This window comes from Magnolia sinica, chromosome 9, assembly GCF_029962835.1.
Source record: "Magnolia sinica isolate HGM2019 chromosome 9, MsV1, whole genome shotgun sequence".
Taxonomy (NCBI): Eukaryota; Viridiplantae; Streptophyta; class Magnoliopsida; order Magnoliales; family Magnoliaceae; genus Magnolia; species Magnolia sinica.
This window is the reverse complement of record NC_080581.1, coordinates 4,195,258-4,217,067: the sequence shown is the minus strand read 5'-3', so window position 1 is coordinate 4,217,067 and position 21,810 is coordinate 4,195,258. Positions and strand designations below refer to the sequence as shown.

Here is a 21,810-nt window from a genome sequence, read left to right as displayed (position 1 = left end):
GTAATATATTTTAATAATATATATTAATATTAAATATATATAATATATATATTTAAGAAAAAAAAAGAAAGAAGTTAAAACTTTAAAGTTTTTACTAAAAAACCTAACCTGACCTTACCCATCTCCATTCCCTCTTTTTCTTTCCCTTATCCTATCGAGGTAAACTCGACTCGACTCGAAAGCCCTGGCAAACAAGCCAAGCTTCAATGTTGAGCTCGAGGGCGAGCTCGAGCTCGAACTCGAGTATTGCATGGACGAGTCAAGTCGAGCTTGGCCCACCTCGACTCGATGTATAGCCCTAATTAAATGGTATTGAATTAGAATAGATGGAATTAACATCATCATTGCACAATGATTATATGTGTGCAAATACCATGGTCTTTTGACCATCCAATCTCATGTTTGGGATAAAATTCTTGGTACCGGAAAATAATTAAGCAAAATCTTGTTTGGTAGACTATGGAATTATAATCAATGAACCAAATTCACCTATACAAATGTATAACCAAAACGTCACATGTAAAGGATGTATATGGATGAACATTATAGATAAACACATGCATCAATTTGGGGCCCATATGTGTAATAGATTTCAAAATCAGTAGAAATTCTGCATGGGACCAAATGCAATTCCATCCCACCTAATGTCAACCTTTCCCATTCTCCCGATATGGTATGGAATTTACATGAAACCAAATGCAATTCCATCCCAACTAATCACATCTAATGCCAAACGCCCCTCAGAGGGGCGGCATGCCTGCATAGAGTCTGTGCCGAATTCTGTTAACCGTTCATCTTTTCTGCACGTATGGTCCACTGATGATCATATCAGCCGCATTTTTTGAACGAGTCCGGATCCTCTGTTATCTGGTCAACAGGGATTTCCTGTTACCCTAATCCTCATTGGTCCACGTCACCACTCACAAAAAAAAAAAAAAAAAAACAAAACAAAATAAAGCTTCGGACGCCAAACCATTAGGGTAACAGGAAATCCCTGTTGACCAGATAACAGAGGATCCGGACTCAAAAGGACAGTCAATCCACAAAGTGGGTAACTTCTAATGAGCGGCGCTGATGTTGCACATCTGCTACATTTTCATGTGCGGGACTCCACTCACAGCGTGCCCTCAGGAGAATTCGATTAGGCGGCTGTCAACGGCCCAGGTCTGGGGTTAGCTTCGGCCAGGATTTTGAACCGTTCGGATCGGGCGTATTGAAAATTTTGATTGGGCCCGGCCCAATTGTCAACCTTAATAAGTAAACGTGGGACCGTGGGGTTATTTGTTACTGCGGGAGAGTATGACACTCGATACACGCGCTCTAGACTATTTTGAAAGAAAAAGTTCAATGAAAACAACGTTTGATGGAAAGTCGTTGAAAATGCAAGATACATGCACGGTGAGCTCTTTTTGCCTCTGATGATACTCGGGATAACTGCTCACTGGGGCCCACATGCTGTGTGGTCTGATGATCGGAACCGTCCACCTATCACCATCGGTAGATGAATTTAGAACATTGAAAATGACTCGCATCTAAGGGTGGCAATGGGCCCTGCTGGCTCTATCCTGGCGTTAGCCCCTTTAGCCCCGGATCTAATCAGGCAGAAAAGACCTAGGAGCAAAATTCTGGGTCCACACTTTTGGATGGTCTAGATTGCTCTAAATCAGTGCCACTTGCAGTCACCAACATTTTTAAAATGGTGCAAGACTAACAAGATAGTCACCGATTTGAATATTAATTGGAATTGGAGTCATTTGCACCCTTAGGAAGCGGGTGCCCATCATTTCACATACACACGTGCCAATATGCAACTCACGTGCGAAATCTAAAACTTTGCATCAGGTAGGCTACACTACTGTATCATCTGTCATAAAAATCAGGGCATTTTTACAGGCTGGATGGTCTACAACAAATAAAAGAAATTGGATCGCTAGAAAAGAAGAATTCAACCATGGCCCACTTACGAAGTGAAATTTCTTTTTTCCTAGATAAAAGATAAATATTCTATATAGAACCTAACGGAAGGTTCAGATCTGTCATACACCTGCCGTATTAGAGTGTGTAGGGATGTGGATGGGAAAGATACCATACCCATCTTAAAGTTTTAAAACGTTTGAATATGGGACGCGGATTGCGTTGCGTACTACCCCCGCCCGTCTCTAGCCACGAACGGGCAGTTCTATGGGTGGGCCCACCGTGATGTATCTGTTTATCCACGCCGTTCATCCCTTGTCTCAGATTATTTTAAGATGTATTCACAAAAACGAGGTAGATCCAACGCTCGAGTAGACCGCACCAAATAATAAGCTTGGGTTGCATTAAATGCATAGAGCATTAAATGGAAGAGTCATCTGTGGTGTGGTCCACTCGAGCGTTGGACCTGCCTCACTTTTGTGCTCATACATTAAAACGATATGATAAAAGGAACGGATGGCATGGATAAGCATACACATCGCAGTGGGCCTACCCACAGAACTGCCCATTCGTGGCTACAGGCAGGCAGGGGCAGGACGCCATCCGCGTCCATAATACACTGCGAGTTCAAATTTAGGCGCCAGGATACGCCAATTTCCCAAATCAGAGTCCGGATCCTCTTTTATCAGGTCAATAGAGATTTCCTGATACCCTAATCCTCATTGGTCCACGTCACCACTCACTAAAAAAATAAAAATAAATAAAAAACAGCTTCCGACGCCAAACCATTAGGGTAACAGGAATTCTCTGTTGACTTGATAACAGAGGATCCCGACTCAATTAAAAGTCATATGTGGCCATGACTAGGGTTGCAACTTGGGTTCGATTTGGGTTGGGTTGTCAAGTTCATTGGACTGGGTTTGGGTTGAAAAGTCATACGTGGCCATGACTAGTCTTATTCGACTTTGGAACTGGCCTTAGTTGCGTAAATTCAGGTAGGGTTAGGTTGGGTTGGGATAATTTACATGTATTTAGCGTCAGATTGGATTGGTTTAGTTACGTAGGAGAGTTTGGGTTGGGCCGAATACATTGAATTGAGTTAGAATTTGGGTTGGATTGGGTTGTGGGATGAGTCATCTGTAGGTTAACCCAACTCAACCCAATCTGGTCAAGTTGCAACCCTAAGCATGGTTGGATGGGGCACGGATTGGACACTGACAAGGTCAGTAGCCATTAGCCAAATGGCTACTGAAGTGACATCACCAAGCTCTATGGACCCCATCATGATGCATGTGTTGTATCCATACCGTCTAACCATTTTTAGAGATCATTTTATGGCATTATAAAGAGAATGAGATAGATATAAAGTTCAAGCAGACCCCACCATAGAAAAATAGTGGGGACAGTAAAATCCACCGTTCAAAACTTCTTAGGGGTCACAGTAGTTTCCAATCAAGCTGATATTTTGGTTTTCACTTCATATATCTCTATGTTAACTTATGAATAGGTTGGATCTCAAAAATACATCATGGTGGGCCCTATAAATGTTTCAACGGTGGGTGTGACTGCTCCCATGGTTTTCTGTGGTGGGTCCACTTGAAATTTAGATCTATCTCATTCTCTTTATAATGCCATAAAACGATCTCTACAAATGGTTGGACGGTATAGATACAACACATGCATCATGGTGGGGTCCACTTAGGTGGGGTGACGTCCCTTCAGTAGCCATTTGGACACTGACCTTGTCAGTATCCAATCCGCGCCCGATTGATTGGCAGTTATCAGTAACAGGAAGGTCAGTGGGACTGGAGATGGATGGCTAGGGTATTCATCATTTGCGCCCGAGCATTATTTATCATTGGCCTAGGCGTAAATGGGCCCATCAGGCCAGGATTTCAAGCCAGGGTTAAGCCCACAGGCTAAGTTTTAGAGCCTATGCCTTGACTCTAAATAGCTACGTGGCTCGGCCCATTGCCGCCCCTAATTCTATTATTATTATTATTTTTACACATCCACCCACACCACATGAGCACTCAGATCCTTGCTTTCAGTGTTAAAACAAAGCTGGTTTATCACTGAGCCGTCGAACCGGACCATACTTGCATCCAACTCTAAATGAATCTAATTTACATTAAATATAAAAAACATTCATCTTTTTTAAATTACAGTAAAATCATTTGATTTCATCCGCAAGTCATCATCCAATGTCTCACTCTCTCTTAACTGATGCATTTCAAATCTAAGCCGCCCAATAAATTCACGTGAATTTTAGTGAAGTTTATTTACAAGCCGTCAAACATTATTATCAAATTCAATTCATATGAATTTTATAGTAATTGCAAATGCATATCAAATCAAGCTACGTACCTAAAGAGAAGTTATCATTTGCAGCCAAGGTACTAGGTAGGGTTGTACAAGAACTGAGTTAGCTTGGTTAGTTTGCTTGATTCGCCCAGTTCAAAACTAAGTTCAAGTTAAGTTGAGCTGATTTTTTGAGCTTGAAAAAATTACGAACTGAGTTCGAGCTTGCTCGAGCTCAACTCAACTCAGATTGAATCCCAGCACGAATCGAACTCAGATCGAACCACTTCGGTGACACGGTTATTTCGATATTGATGTTGCTCACTAAGCGTTCGATGAAATGACTCAAGGAAGTATCGGCTGGTGCCAAGAAAGGTATGTATATATATATATATATATATATATATATATATATCTTGATTTTGATGCGGTTGACAAAGTATTTGAAAAAATACCTGTACACAAGTGAACTTGGCTCGATCTTGGCTTAAACTCGTCTTGAATTGGCTGAGCTGCTGACTGAACCAAGCTGAGCTTGCTAGTCAGGCTCAAGGTCTAAGCCGAGCCTATCCAAGCTGTGCCTACTCGTGTACACGTCTAATAGTAGGTAGTTAGGTACCACAACTTGCACCATGGTACCATTCTTCCTAGCAACATGACATTCCTATAGGTTATCATCGTATTAAAAAAGTTAGGATCTAGCATGAAGATCACCTTCACAAAAATCAGGCCAGCTCACTAATCAGGTGGGCCACACCTTTAGAATCAATGGAAAACCGACAATCTTACTCAATGTACAGGTATGGCATATATAGTTACGCAGATTCACCTGATTTTAGAGAAGGGTGATCTTCTCAAATGTACCTGATCACTTCTAAAAATCAAAGGCTATGATCAACACTGAGTTGTGATTATGGGACAATAGCTTATTTACGGTAGCAATGAAATATGGACGGTTCAAATCATTGGACCATTGCAGCATGTGGGCCCAAGTGTATGGTGGCACACGCAGGATCATGAGTCGCGACAAGGCAAAACAAACTCTAGCCACAATGAGGGGTCCACGTCACCTTGCTAAATTATAGCCGTTGGACCCAACCGAAAAACGTGCTGCTTCAACTGCTTTTGGCCCCCAGCTGTTTTTCCTTTAAGGAAACAAAAAGAAAAGGCCAAAGTTAAAGTGGGCCACTAACCACCCAAATGACCAAAATAACCATGCACCCATTGCTTCCTAACATACAATGCCATGGGCATTAAAGGAAAATTGGATCACCTTTATTTTCAAAATATCTAAAAAGTATTTTAATGCACTTACCCTTCAAAAGACATGAAAGGAACATAAAACTCAATGATTTCTCCCCCATCCCCAAAGCCCTAATTCTTTCACAGATATGGGCCCCACTTCCATCACTCATTATTCACATCCTAATAAGAAAAAATAGAATAAAATCCCATCAAATCCCAGCCAAACACTCTGGCGGTGGGACCGGGTTTCGGGTCTTGTCGGTGCAATAGTCGTAGATCATGTGGTTTAATCGGGCCCACCGGTATTTCCTAGATTGGATCGGATCAAGTTGTTGGTACGGCGGCGCGGCCCACCAGTTGTTGGTTTTGTTAGTGCAGCTAGGTGGGCCCGGAACGGTGCAACCGTCGATATCAAAGTCCTTGTAGTAAGTGTAGAAGGGTGCCTTGCTCCAATCGATCTTCTCCAACCCTCCCCTTGTGGCCCAGTCATCAGCATTCCATAGGGTTGAGTAGATCCCCATTGATTGAGAGTTAACATATGGGACACCCTTGGATTCGATGTTCTTGAACACTCTAATGGGGACACTGTCAATGAAAAACCTGTGTAATAGTATTTCTTGTAAGGCACGTCTCATTGAGGAAAAAATAAGAAGAAAATAAAGAAAAATGATATATATATATATATATATATATATATATATATATATATATATATTATCATGGAATATTTAATTATGTTTACATAACAAAAATAGAAATAGATTTGACAAAATAATTATTTCAATTTTATTTTATTTTTTATAGATAATTGATCCAGTATAAAATAAAAGGCCAACTTTGTATGAGAAAAATGAGATTTTCACTTACTATTTAAATAAGACTTTAATTAGAGCTGCTCATCTCCTCGGATCTATCATGAATAATTTATAACTTAAAAATTTCAAACATACCCAATGCTTCTGATGTTTACATGGTCAGTTGATTTTGGCTTTTTTTAATTTTTATATTTTTTATTTTGGTCATCGCAGAATGTAGGTTGGAAAATGAGAGTCATTAGGACAGTAATTGGTTAGAAAATGAAATGGATGGAACTCACATTTCTCCGATTAGGGACCCATGCAAGCATGAAAAATCCCATCATTTCAGCGGTGGGTGTCAAAGACTGTCATACTTTTTCCTTTAAAGGTAGGTCAGCCAAAGACTTGGAGGAGTCGTCTAGGACCACTGTTTTACACAGCTGCGTAGAATGCCCAAGCTCTGTGGGACCCACCATAAATGTATGTACAAATCCACTCCATCCTTAAGGTGAGAACCCTTATTTTAACCGTACAAACAAAAGATGAACGTGCAAAATAAGCCAATGGGCGACACTTGGAAACAGTGTAAAATTGCCACTAAAACCAATAACTTAGTGCGGTGTGGCCCACTTGAGCTTTTGGTCAGGATTATTTTTGTATCTTCACTTCATCCTGGTGAGCTTGCATAAGATATTTCTGAGAGAGAGAGAGAGAGAGAGAGAGAGAGAGAGAGAGCACTTTTGCTGACTGAGAGCCAAGAAGGTCCAACTTATATAAGATCTACCCCGTCCATCAGGTCCGTTGCATCATGCTCAGCATCGACCCAAAAATCATGATGATCCAGCACACCCAGGTGGGCTCTTCCATATGAAATTGTTGTGGTGGGATGCCTACCATTAGTTTTTTTAGGGCCCAGTATGATGTTTATATACCATCCATAGGGCCCAGTATGATGTTTATATACCATCCAATCCATCCATCTGCTGTGCCTCATCAAGATGAAAGACATAGCCAAAATCACAGTAATTCCAAATCCAAAATGGACCATACCATGTGAAATTAAAGGTTTTAGTTATAACTTTATGGTGTGGCCCACCTGAGTGCTGAACTACCCTGATTTTTGGCATCAAGGTAAATCAAGGGATGTGTACCTAATGGATGAGATAGATTTCATGCATGTTAAGTCATTTTGTCCTAGTTGGAGAAAGTAACCCTAGTAGGTTCACAGGTAATGTGAACCTTCTCTTTTGAAAGTGCCATCTCTTCTTCATTAATTAGAAGCATCTCCTTTATTAAAGCAAAGCATGCTCCTAGCTTATCATTAGAAAGCTTTAATAGTGATTTTGCATGCTTAAAGAGTATCTTTTCTCTCTCTAATCCAAGCCATTGACGTAGACCGATTGTGTCCTAAAATCTCCTGGATGGAAGATTGCAATGTCTAAACTTCAGGAAATTTTCTTCTATGGTTGAATGGGAACCCTTTTGTATTTCTCTTCTTAACCGTTTACTTGTAGGCCACAAATAAAAAGATTAAATGGTCAATCCATGATTTTATTTTATTTAGGTCCATAATCCATTCACATCAAGACTCAATAGACCAACGGTTTGGATTATCAGAAAATATAGTCTACGCTATTAGATTTGATAATAATGTACTTATTATATCCATCGATATATTAGTCATTATAATAAAATAATCTATTCCTTTAAGCCTATCAAGACAAGCCTTAGTTAGACAAATGCATTGAATATATATATTTTTATGCCGACACTTCAACCGTTCTTATGTAAGCCATGTTTGTTGGACTAAATCCAAACCACCCTATTGCCATAGGACACATGATCCTAGGCTTTGAATCTAGGGTCATCTTTCAATCATCTGAACTGCTTATATAGACTTCACTTGGAGAACAGACTACCAAAATAAATATGAAAAATCCTTCCCAATGAAAACTGATGTTCTTCTTAACCTTTAAATAATTAAATGATTAAAATATTTCAATCTGAGAGTTTTTCATTTGGGTGTCCTCATCTGCATTCCCATCATATAAACGGTCTGGATGAATGCAAATGATCCCAATGCAATGGTTAAAGTCCTGACAAAAGTGGGATATCAGAAAAGGTTTGCCTGTGAACTGATTGCAATCATATCTCCCACCATCCATTTAGTATGAGTGATAATCTAAAATACATTTTAAAATTGGCCTTTTGAAAATCCACATTTTAAAATGCTTCTAGATTCCCGCCAACCTTCTTAAATGGTAAAAAAATAATTATGATGAACTTACACAATGTGGTGCTGGTTCCATAGGACTGAGTATGTGTGAAATTCGGCCGCCGGGTCGAACCAAAGGTTCATCCTCTGCTCTCTGTTGCCCTTTCCACGCGCAAACACATTAGTTTGGACTGTGTATGGCTGGCCCGATCGATTACCCAAGAACTCAAAATCTAACTCGTCTCGAATCTCATTAGTATTCGAATTCAACTGCAAAATTAAAAAAATAAAAATAAACCAATAAATTTTTTTAAATATTTTATTTGATTAATCATATAATTTTTTTAATCAAATCCAGGAACTCAGATTAAATGATATGAATTTGAAAATATGTACATAAAACGCCGTAACGGTCCCTGCAGAGTCTCCTGGGATGAGCTTGATTTTCATGCTGATGTGGCCAAACAAGTATTTGTTCTTGGAAGCAAAACCACACCCTTAAAAAATCATGGAAGAAGATTTTGAACCGTTGGATTAGATGAGATAAAAATGTAAGTGATAAAATTCTATGTAAGTAATAATATTTGAAGAAATTGCTATTTACCAGATGTTGGGTCGAGCTGAAGTTGTATTGCCGTCCCATTTTCCATTTGCTTGATGTGTGATTCTGACCATGTGATGTAGAAATCTTGAAGAAACGTAGTGGGCCTTGCGGTTGAAGGATGGACGGTCATAAGATCGAGAAAGAGAGAGATTGTTATAAGAAGATAGGTGAAATTGGCCATTTTTTTTCGGTTTGATTGGAGGGTGGAAGTGTATGCTGTGGGGTTTATTTATACCAGGAGTTTTGGGTCTTGGCCCACTGATGACTGCTTCGATCGGTGAATCTGAACCGTCCATGTGTGGGTCACTGTGGATTGTGCATGGCTGAGAACCAACAGTAATTGGATGACCGTGGCCGGTGCATTATCGTACCTTTTTAACATTTGAATTTGAAAATAGGTCAGTTTTTGGAATCTGTATAGCGTCTGAGGCCCACCTTTAGGTGATCCTAACCGTTCATATGGTGGGCCTATTAAGGATGGAAGATACCCAAAAATATCTAACCGTTTGATGATCCCAACCATTGGATATGCCTCGTCCTTTTCTCCATCAAGTGGAGTTTCAGTAAAGCCGTAAAACGGGGAGTTGACTGGCAGTTACGTGATATGGCAAAAAGTTCACGGACATCCAGCTCACTGCGAGCCTTGATGGGCCCCACAGCTTTCACTGGCTGTAGCCAGTCTACATGTTGAAGTACACTTGCATCGGCGCTTTTCGAATAGGACCACCTTAGGTGAGAGCGGATTGGGTGGTGGCACGCTGTGGCCTTGATGCATGTGTTTTATATCCATGCCGTTCATCTGTTTTGCTAGCGCATTTTAGGGTATGAGATAAAAAACGAAGCAGATCTAATGATCAAGTGGACCACACCACAGGAAACAGTGGGGATAATAACACCCACTGTTGAAACCTTCCTAGATACACTCTACTGTTTATTTTCCATCCAACCGGTTGATAAGGTCACGTAGACCTGATTAAAGGAAAACAAAAAATATCAGCTTGATCCGTGACGCTTGATGCGCAGGCACTCAAAAGTTGTATAGATGTGCCGACAAAATAGTGGAATTCGCTTTAGTTAGATTATTAAAATAATATTTTTGAACAATACTAGCCTCTGATTTGTGGACAACTGTATGTTGAAATCGGACCATTGGATATTTTTCATTTAAACTTGAAACAAATGTATCTATACTAAGACCATAATTTGGACGGTTTTATTTTATTTAGATGTATGCCACACATGCAATATCTAAATGTCTGTGCATCATCCATCACACCCTAACAGAGTATCAAAGTTTTTCTATAAGTAAGATGGAAGATTATCCAATGGGGGTAGAGACGCGTTTCTGTCGGTGAGCGGATACGGTCAGGTCGGTTAACCCGAGTTTGGTCAGACTGTGACCGTGGGGCCCACGTCTTGATTTGTTCATTTTATATCCACGCCGTCCATCCCTTTTTTCAGCTCATTTAAGGCTACGTGCCCAAAAATAAAATAGATCCAAATCTCAGGTGGACCAGACTGTAGGAAACAGTGGCGATCGACAAAAACTTGTTGTCAGACAAAAAGTTATGGATCAAGCTGATATTTGTGTTTTCCCTTCATCCTGGATTTTGTGGCCTTATCAACAGGTTGGATGGCAAATAACCATTACGGTGTTCCCTATAAAGTTTTTAGCGGTGGCCGTTCAGTCACTAATGTATAGTGTGTTGTGGTCCAACTGAGATTTGGATCTGCTTTATTTTTGTGAATGTTTACTAAAATAAGCTGAAAAACTGGATAGACGGAGTAGATATACAACACATATATCAAGGTGGGCCCCACTATCACAGCCTAACGGAACTCAGGTATTACACCGAACTGTGACAGGGACGATTCTTGGGATGCATGGTGGTGTCCATGAGAATTTTCGCCAATGAACGGTTTGGATTCTACATAGACATCGTGGGTGGGCTACACAACTCGAACATATAGTTGTGATTCCAATGCATTCCCCGTCTAAGGATATCTATAGAAATAGTATACGTTGGTTTCCAGATAGTTCGAGTGGGCCCCCCGGTTCCATGACCCGGTCTAGCGATATCACCGGTCTAATTTTGGATGGACCACGCGCAAGGGCCTGTTTGCGAGCGTGGATTTGAAATCCTCTTGCCGTGTTTGGCACTTGAGAATCAACTTTAATCCAAAAGTAGCTATTGATGGTATAGTGGCAGGGGTTTGAATTTAATTACTAAATTAACTTTAATATCTCTAATTAGTGAACTTATGTAATTTTTGACACAATGGTTGTAATAAGCCCGCTGAAATATATATTTTGCCAGAAAACGATGAAATTCCAAGTTTCAGGTGGGCCACAAGCACAAGATCATGTTTGAGTGACTAACCAACGATATTTAATAGTTAATTTACATGAACAACGTTTGGACAGTGGTGATCATTATATTAAAGTAATTAATGGTGATGCCATTAATAATCTAATTGTTTTGGGATATCATTAGGGGGTCATGTGCCTAATAGAATAATAGAATAATAGTAAAGCAACACACATGTTATACATGCAACTATTGAAATCATTTTAGGAGTAATCTAAGCTCTCATCCCGTATTTCAAACCTTCTTTTTGAGGAGATCTGAAACTCCTCATGGCTTAGTTGGGAGCGTGGATTTGGAACCCCTTGGATTCGGAACGCCCAGGATTGGAAACCCCCTGGGTTGGCAATCCTCCCAGTGTGTTTGGCACCTTGGAGTATGAATCAACTTTAATTCAAAAATACCTATGCATGGTATATTTATAGGAATTTGAATTTAATTACTAAATCGACTTTAATATCCCTAATTAGTGAGATATATAATTTTTGACACTGATTGTGATAAGCCCGTTGAAGTATATGCTTTGCCTGAAAATGATGAAATTCCAAGTCTCAGATGGACTGCAAGCACAAGATCATGTCTAAGTGACTAATAAAATTGTTGATTAATATGGACAATGTTTGGATGGTGCTGGACAATGTTTGGATGGTGTTGATTTACATGGACAATGTTTGGACAGTGTTGATCATCATTAGTGGGCCATGTGCCCAATAGAATGATAGTTACAGTGACACACATGTTACACCTACAACTATTGAAATGATTTTAGGTGTAATCCAGGCTCTCACCGTGGATTGCAAACACCCTCAAAGAGGGGATTAGAAATCCCTAGATTTGAAACCCCTAGTTACTTTATGCTGCCAAACAACCAAGGAGATTTGAAATCCCCAGTTACTTAATTACTTTATGCTACCAAACAACCAAGGAGATTTGAAACCCCCTCCAATCCACGGTGCCAAATGACCCTTAGATTTGAAACCCCCATTTGCTTTATGCTACCAAACAACTGTGATATTTGAAACCTCTTCAAATCCCCCGAATCCACGGTGCCAAACGATCCCTAAATGTTGAAATCTGGACACTTGTTTAGAACCCACCTTTGGAGGAAAGTGAGGATCTAGGATCAGTGAGATCTTTTACCATGTGGTTCTCTACATTGGGGAACTTCTAGATGAACGGACTGGATCATCACTTGATGGGTTGTAGTAATGCCATTTACAAAGTTTTAGTAGCTTTGCACCTTGAGTGTGTGAGCTCACATCTCCGGGAGCAGATTCCCAGTGACCCCGATCTCTGTACCCGGGGTTGTGTGGGGTCCATGGAGTTGTCCGTGATAAATCCACTCCCTCAATCTGTTTTGAAAGACCACAATAGGACAGGATTCGAAAAAAAAAATAGTCGGATACAAAACTCAGGTGGGCCACACAAAATGAAACAGAGGAGATGGAAATGTCCATTGTTGAAACCTGCTTGGAGTTGACCTTGATGTTTATATGACATCTAAACCGTTCATAGGGTTATTACCACCCAGATAAACTAATGGAACAAATATCATCCTGATTCAAAATTTCTGTCACCTTATGGCGTCCAATCCCTACCGTTTCATGTCGTATGGCCTACATGAGTTTTGGATATCGCTGATTTTTAGATTCTTGTCTTATTGTGTTCTTGCAAAACATATGGATGGAGTGGATTTGTTACGGACATCTCTTTGGCCCCACGCAGCCCCAAGCACAGGCAATCTGCTCCCCACATCTCCTGCTATCCAGCATCCATGAGCAGGAATCTCAACGTGCATTCCCAAGTAAGGATTTAAAAATCTGCATTTGAAATGTTATATGGGATTTTCGCTTTAGATGTCTTTTAACGGTGGGAGATAATGGGCACTGCAGGCATGCACTCCGTTAGATAGTATTAGACTTGGGCACAGGATGACCTGATTTGGCAAACTCTGACTTGTCCGGCCCGTTCAGTCTCGACCCAACTCACTGTGTGGGTGAGTCGATCCGAACCGAGTAGACTTAGTCCAATCCAAACTCAAACCAAGTCAAGTTTAGGTCACCAAGTAACTTGACTCGTCTCGACTTGAAATCCAACTCGGTATTAACTCAACTTGTTTGGAAACCCAACTCTCAAAAAATAATAATAATAATCTAGATTTGACATTTCTGATCAAGGATGTCGTGTAGCTGATGGAGAGGCTGTAATTCTAACAGTTGCAACTAAGTTTGTGCTGTGATTTTAAGCATGCAGACACCTGCACTTGACCTGACTCGGTTTTGATTCGACCCGGCTTGATACATGTGTTGAGGGTCAAATATTGCATATTGAACCCCAGTTATTACCTGAATTACGAACATGATATTGTTTTGATGGGCCATTTTAATCGTGTTTGTGATGCAAGGAGAATTGATGAGCATGCATTGAAAAGGATGCTAAAGGTATGGATTTGACGCTCTGGCATCACCAAGGCATTAGACGGGACTCTATGGGACCAAGATTGAGGATTTACACACCAGAGATTAGAGAAATTCTAACCACTCACGTCAAACAGGCTTGAAAAACATCTAGAATGCAAGATCACAATGTTCCCACCATCTGATCGACTCGAAACTTCATATATGGCCTGAAGACCCTAAATAAACCGTTTACGTCAAATTTCAGTAGTTGGATCCCTATGGAAGTGGTCTAATGGTCAGATCAGCCCATGAATTACTGATCTGAGGCCCACATGATACCTGGATATGCTTCAATTCAAGTCTCAACCCCTTAAATTAGCTGAAAAAACGGACGGATGGATTGGATTTCTCATAAACATCACAGCGGGGCCCACTTTACATGGCCAGAGCATACAAAAGAGGTATTCGTGTAGCTACTGCACCACCAGACCAGTCAAACTGCGTTTGACTCGCATGGTTTCAATTGGATTGGGAAACCAGATCCCCTGCTGCGAACAGAGACCTCCGCACGATCTCTGTGGGCCACCATGTGGACCCATTAGCTCAATTCGAGCCATCCATTCGATGCATATGATGGTCCTAACCAAGATCTGATGGTTATTGGTCTGAAATATGCCAGACAGAGACTGCAAATCCGCTGAACGGTAGAATCTTTTCCACAAAATCAATCAGGTGGGCCGCGTCAATGAAAATTCAAAACGTTCCATATCCAAACAGTTTTTTGAGGAGAGCACAATGGACGGAGTGGATTCCTGGGAAAAACCCGTTCATGGGCCCACCAACACCAGCGCAAGATGAGCTGCGTAAGCGTCCGAGAAAGCCGATCGTTGCGGCATGTTATGTAATTTCGGTCTGCGTCCGATCAATGAATCGAACCGTTCATCTGGAAGCTACGCAAGAATCGTCCGTAAGGACGCTCTCTTTTTACAAAAAGGGATGCATCAGTGTGAGAATGCGGGGCCTGATGCAGCTCGGTTACAACATTTTTCTGCTGTGGAAGGAGTTACTGACGCGGCTGTGCGCATGCTCCACCGCCTCTTCACGCCGAGTGACCTCCCATCCACCGTCCTACATGTCTATAAAAAGGGAGAAAGAAAAAGAGAGAGGGATTCACTTGTGGCTGGACGTGAGCACGGCTTGGGCTGGACGTAAGCAGAGAGAGAGAGATATCTGGTTTTTGTCTTTTCCTTTTCTTTTTCTTTTTATTTTGAATCTAGCCTAATCATGTCTGTGATCGGCTAAACCTCTTAGCTAGGGCTAAGAGGTGAAGCTTGTAGTGTGATGGGAATGATTTTCTTTGGTTTTGATTTATATAGTTGAACTACTTTGATTACGGTTCAATTAAGGGAATACTTTTAGTTTTTAATGTTTTGTTGTGACTGAAATTACAATAGATCTGCGATGGCTTTGAGTATTTCTTCCTCCTTTTGATGTTTATGATGTCAGGAAGCCCTGTTGTTCACCATCGTCTCATGGGCATGGTTGGATGATGGTATCCTTCCGAACTTTCATGCATTGTTGATTGGTTGGTAATTAGTTTAATTCTGTTGTTTGCTTTGTCTCCTGGGCATGGTATGATGATGGAATCCATTCTAATTCATACACCTTTCATCTCGTGAAGACTAGATCAAGTAAGTTCAGTTTAATTTTCATGATTTTTGAAGCAGGCATAAGATCTCCCTAATCTCTACAAGTGGATCCTCTGAATCCCTAGTTTCTTATCTCTGATTTCTCTCAAGTTTTAGATTAATATTTCACCATTATTCCCTCAAATTCATACGATTTAGATTTCATTTCATTCTAGTTCTAGTTCTATTTAGTTTCAGATTACGTACAGGTATCAGTCCCTTGGGATTCGACCTCGGTCTCACCGAGTTTATTACTACATCACAACCCTATACTTGGGGAGTGAACAAGTTTTTGGCGCCGTTGCCGGGGATTGACGGCTACGTTTTCTGAAATCAACTAGTTTTAGGATTAGTTTAAGATTAGGATTTTTCTAACTTTAGGTTTAGTTTTTCTGATTTCTAGAAACTAATCTGTTTCCTGTTTTGTAGGACCTTGACATTAACTTCTAATTTGGTAATTCTTTTCCAAATCCTCTACTCTTTCTATTTTTAGAATTAGGGTTTGAGTTTTAGAAGTTTTCTAATTCTAGTTCTCTTTTAATTATAGAATTTTCTATTTTCTATTTTTTTGATAGTTTTCCCTTTTTGAAAACTAACCCAACTCTTTTGTTTTATAGGTTGGTAAATTCTTTCTTAATTTCTTCCTTGCTATTTCTAGATTAGGATTCTTTTTTAGCAAGTTTCTAATTCTAAACTCTTTTAGACTCTAACTTTGTTTCTTATTTTATTTTTAGAAATTTTCTACTCGTAGACTTTTTGTTTAAAAACTAACTTTCCTATTTTGTAGGCCTTTAAGATAGAAATTTCTAATTCGGTAAGTTCTTTCTCTACTTTCTATTTTTCAGTTCTCTTTTAGCAATTTACTTTTTAGTTTAGGATCTTCTTCTTTTAGAAACTATTTTGCTTCGATCTTTCTTTTTAAAGATTTTCTAATTCTAGACCTTCTCTTTAGAAACTGACTTGTTTGTTTTCTTTTGCAGGTTTTTAACTTAGGGATTTCAATTTGGTAATTTCTTTCCAACTCTCTCTTTCTTTCTAAATTTTCTTTTCCTTTCTTAGGATTAGGTTTCGAATTTGATTGAGGGCTACGAGTGTTTCATGCCCAAGTGGGCCCGTGACAACACTCGACGTCTCTTGACTGAAGGAGGATTGGTTGAGGGGTTGACTATCCATCGCAGGACTAGACACCACTCGAAATCCTCTGAGTTAATTGAAGTTATGGCTGAAGACCAACCTCCTCTACTTCCACCCAGGGTGGAGGATACCCAAGATGAGAATGAGGTGCATCAGGCACCCCCACCTCGTACTTTACGAGATTATCTACAACCGGCGGGAGTGAGTACGCCCTCATGTATGATTTTCCTTGAAAACACATGACAAATGGACATCAAGTAGGAGTTATCCAACTCCTTCCTAAATTTCATGGACTTGAATCAGAAAGTCCATATTTACATATGAAAGAGTTCGATGAAATTATAGCTACATTATATTTTCCTAATGTATCTGAGGATACAATCAGGCTGAAACTCTTTCCTTTTTCCTTAAAAGAGAAGGCTAAGACGTGGTTACATTCACTGCGTCCTAGATCCATTGGCACATGGAACGACATGCAGAGGGAATTCATAAAAAAATTCTTCCCACATCATAAAACGATTACCCTCAGAAAAGCAATCATGAACTTTGCCCAAAAGGAAGATGAAACATTCTTCCAATGTTGGGAAAGATTCAAAGATTTGGTCAGTTCATGCCCACAACACGGATTTGAAACGTGGCGCATTACAAATTTTTTCTACGATGGACTGACATCTTCCATGCGCCAAATGGTCGAGACAATGTGTAATGGAGAGTTCATTAATAAAGATGTCGACGAGGTATGGGACTACCTCGACAGTCTGGCTAAAAAAACACAATCTTAGGACTATTACCCAAAATCAAACACCACGTCTAGACCAACTCAATCTAAGGAGAAAGGCGGAATGTATCTCCTGAAAGAAGAAGATGATCTCAATTATAAAGTGCACAATCTCATAAGAAAATTTGAGGTCATGGAAGGAAAGAAGGATAAGGTCAATGAAATTGTTTGCGGCATCTGTGATTGCAACATTCACACAACTGAAAACTGTCCTACAATACCTGCCTTTGGAGGAGTGTTGAATGAACAAGCCAATGCCGTAAACAACTATCAAAGACCTTTTGCTGGACCTAACTCCAATACGTACAATTCTGGTTGGAAAAATCATCCAAACTTTAGTTGGAGGAATGGACAAACGGCTACCCCTCAAGGTTTCTTCAATCAAAATCCAAATCAAGTGAAACCTCAAGAGGAACCGGTTCAAAATTCCATACAAGAGCTGGCTCAGGCAATGCGGAGATTTACAGATTTTATGCAAAAGATAGATTCTCATATGACGGTTATAGAAAAGGGGATGCTTCCCGCACAACCTCTCCCTAATCCTAAACCACAGTACGAGATTAGTGATACCAGCTCTTTAAATCAGATGGGGCACACTAAATCCATCACCACTCTTAGGAGTGGAAAGATCATTGATAAAACTCTTCCGGTTAGGCCCGAAAAGCCTCAAGAACCAGAAGAGGACAACAATGATGGATCTAGTGATGCCCCACAAAAATTAGAACCGGAACTTCTAGAAAAGCCAGTTGCTCCGTTCCCCTAACGGTTGGTTGCACCAAAACCTCTCTCTAACTCTCAGGATATCCTAGAGGTGTTGAAATAAGTGAAAGTCAACATTTCTCTACTTGATGTCGTAAAATAGATACCTTCACATGCCAAATTCCTGAAAGACTTATGCACGACCAAACAACGACAGAGTATTCAAAAGAAGATCTTCTTGACCGAGAAAGTGAGTGCCATCCTAAAGTAAGACGTGCCACAGAAATTCAAAGATCCCGGTAGCCCAACCATATCATGTGTAATCAGGGACCATCGAATTGATCATGCACTTCTTGACTTAGGAGCGAGCGTCAATCTGATTCCCTACTTGGTATACAAACAGTTAGGTTTGGGTGAATTAAAACCCACCATAACCACACTACAACTTGCTGATCGCTCTGTTCATGTACCAAGAGGGATAATTGAGGATGTGTTGGTCCAAGTTGATAGATTTTACTACCCTGTAGATTTTATCATCCTGGACACCGAACCCATCAATAACATGAGCACTCAGATCCCCGTCATTCTTGGTCACCCATTCCTTGCCACATCAAACGTAATTATCAATTGCAGGAATGGTGTCATGACTATGTCTTTTGGGAATATGATATTGGAGTCAAACATTTTTTTCAATAACGGCAAAAACTCAGAGGATGATGACGATTTCCACGACATTAACATGATTGACTCTTTAGTGGAAGATATGACACCTCTGACCTTATCCTTTGACCCTCTAGAGACGTGTCTGGCCCACTCCCATGATTTTGATGATGACATGATTAGGGAGACGGGTGCCTTACTTGATACTGCACCGGTACTTGAAGTTAACTGGTGGATGCCACAATTTGAAGAGTTGCCCCAAACTGATGTAGTGCCTCTACCGTCTAACCTCAAGCCACCGAAGCTTGACCTAAAACCTTTGCCCTCTGATTTGAAATATGTCTATTTAGGTCAAGATGAGACATACCCGGTGGTGATCTCTACCCACCTGGAGAAAGAACAGGAGAGTATGCTCATATCTACTCTCATTGAGCAAAAGGGAGCCCTTGGATGGACGATAGCGGACCTCAAGGGAATCAACCCCTCGATTTGTACTCACCGCATTTATCTTGAGGATAATGCTAAGACCGCCCGGCAATCACAACGTAGACTAAATCCAAATATGAGGAAAGTGGTTAAGGCCGATGTTCTTAAACTATTAGATGTGGGTATCATATACCCCATATCCGATAGTCAATGGGTGAGTCCAACTCATGTGGTTCCTAAGAAGTTCGGGATCACCATCGTAGCCAATGCTAATAATGAACTCGTGCCAACCAGAGTTACTACTGGTTGGAGAATGTGCATTGACTACAGGAAGCTGAATACCGTCACGAGGAAGGACTACTTTCCTTTGCCCTTCATTGATCAAATCTTGGAAAGGTTAGCTGGTCATTCCTATTACTGTTTCCTTGACGGGTATTTGGGCTACAATCAGATTGAAATCGCCCCTGAGGACCAGGAAAAAACTACATTTACATGTCCCTACGGCACTTTTGCCTACAAAAAGATGCCATTCGGATTATGTAATGCCCCTGCCACCTTTCAGCGATGTATGATGAGTATCTTTTCTGACATGGTGGGAAAATATCTAGAGGTCTTTATGGACGATTTCTCTGTTTTCGGTTCATCTTTTAGCGAGTGCTTAGAGAGTCTTAAATGTGTGCTGAAAAGATGTGAAGAAAAGAACTTAGTACTTAATTGGGAGAAGTGCCATTTCATGGTTCATAAGGGAATTGTCCTTGGACATATTATCTCGTCCAAAGGAATCGAGGTGGATAAGGTAAAAATCGATCTTATCTCTAACCTACCTCCACCCAAGAGCATTAGAGACATGCGATCCTTCTTAGGACACGCAGGGTTTTATAGACGATTCATAAAGGACTTTAGTCTCCTCTCTCGTCCCTTATGTAATCTTCTGCAAAAGGATGCACCATAAGAGTGGACTGAGCAATGCCAGGAAGCTTTCACTAAGCTTAAAGGCATGTTGACCATTGCACCTATCATGCAACCACCCGATTGGAGCCTTTCTTTTGAGCTTATGTGCGACGCTTCTGATTATGCTCTTGGAGCGGTTCTAGGCCAGAGAAAAGATAAGAGGCCCTATGTCATTCATTACGCAAGTAGAACTTTAAATTCTGCCCAAGTGAACTACTCAACTACGGAAAAGGAACTCATAACCGTAGTATTCGCTTTGGATAAATTTAGGTCCTACCTGATCGGATCTAAGATCATTATCTACACAGATCATGCGGCACTTAAGTATCTTCTTTCTAAGAATGATTCTAAGCCCCGTTTGATACGATGGATCCTTCTACTCCAAGAATTTGATTTGGAAATTAAAGATAAAAAGGGAGTAGAGAACGTAGTGGCCGATCACCTTTCTCGCCTTAATATCTCTGATTCCCTTGAGGCGACCCATATCAATGATATGTTCCCTGATGAACAACTGTTCAGAGTCTCCCATTTGCTGATATTGCTAATTATCTTGCCACAGGTTCCATACCGACATATTGGACTGCGCAAGATAAGAAGAAATTTTTCACCAAGGTGCGCAATTTTTTCTGGGACGATCCATATTTGTTTAAATATTGCCCAGACCAGATCCTAAGGAGATATGTGCCAGACGATGAGCACCAGAGTGTCATCTCCTTCTGTCACTCACAGGCTTGTGGTGGTCACTTTTCTGCTAAAAAGACCACGGCCAAAATTTTATTGTGTGGCTTTTATTGGCCCACTATGTTCAGGGACACTCATGAGTTTTACAAGGCTTGTGAGTGTTGTCAAAAATTGGGAGCATTATCCCGTCGAAATATGATGCCTTTGAATCCCATCCTTATCATAGAAGCATTTGACTGCTGGGGCATCGATTTCATGGGACCATTCCCCCAATCATTTGAAAATTTGTATATTTTGCTCGCCGTAGATTATGTCACTAAATGGGTCGAAGCAATTCCGTGCCAAAATAATGACCATCGCACGGTCATTAAATTCTTAAAAGAGAACATTCTTTCGCGGTTCGGGACGCTTCGAGCCATCATTAGTGATGGGGGCTCACACTTTTGTAATAGACCATTCGAGAGCTTAATGAAGAAATACGGTATCTCTCATAAGGTGAGCACCCCATACCATCCATAGACAAGTGGACAAGCTGAGATTTTCAATAGGAAAATCAAACATATCCTAGAGAAAACGGTTAACCCTGATCGTAAGGATTGGTCAATCCGATTGACCGATGCCTTATGGGCATACCGTATTGCTTTTAAAACTCTTATTGGAACGTCTTCCTTTAGACTTGTCTATGGGAAAGCTTGTCACTTGCCTGTGGAGTTGGAACATAAAGCGTACTGGGCGATCAAAAATCTGAATTTCAATTTAGACAACGCTGGCTCGCTAATTAAACTTCAATTAAATGAACTTGAAGAAATCCGGAACGATGCGTACGAGAACTCGAGAATTTACAAAGACAGAATGAAGGCGTTTCATGACCAACATATTCTACGAAAATCATTCACACCTGGTCAAAAAGTTCTTTTGTATAATTCTCGATTACATCTCTTTCCAGGTAAGC

General features: G+C 40.5%; 1 protein-coding gene and 1 non-coding gene across 2 annotated transcripts; both read right to left on the bottom strand.

Annotated features, from left to right (window-relative positions):
• Positions 1 to 5,468: 5,468 nt before the first annotated feature.
• On the bottom strand, positions 5,469 to 9,286 carry LOC131256698 (probable xyloglucan endotransglucosylase/hydrolase protein 6). The gene is made up of 4 exons (XM_058257683.1): positions 9,077 to 9,286; positions 8,869 to 8,969; positions 8,546 to 8,742; positions 5,469 to 6,060 (listed from the first exon to the last, which is right to left on the bottom strand). Exons 1-4 carry the CDS (start codon positions 9,255 to 9,257, stop codon positions 5,670 to 5,672), a joined length of 870 nt encoding a protein of 289 aa, XP_058113666.1. The 5' UTR covers positions 9,258 to 9,286; the 3' UTR covers positions 5,469 to 5,669.
• A 7,898-nt stretch (positions 9,287 to 17,184) lies between these two features.
• Positions 17,185 to 17,291, bottom strand: LOC131257032 (small nucleolar RNA R71). The gene has a single exon (XR_009177055.1). It is a non-coding gene; the product is annotated as a small nucleolar RNA R71 (small nucleolar RNA).
• Between the last annotated feature and the right edge of the window lie 4,519 nt (positions 17,292 to 21,810).

Coding starts and splice junctions, on each gene's coding strand:
- LOC131256698 (XM_058257683.1), bottom strand. CDS start 9,257: ATGGCCAATTTCACCTATCTTCTTATAACAATCTCTCTCTTTCTCGAT. Junction 8,970..9,076: donor TCAGCTCGACCCAACATCTG/GTAAATAGCAAT, acceptor TGATTTTTTAAG/GGTGTGGTTTTGCTTCCAAG. Junction 8,743..8,868: donor GGACCGTTACGGCGTTTTAT/GTACATATTTTC, acceptor TTAATTTTGCAG/TTGAATTCGAATACTAATGA.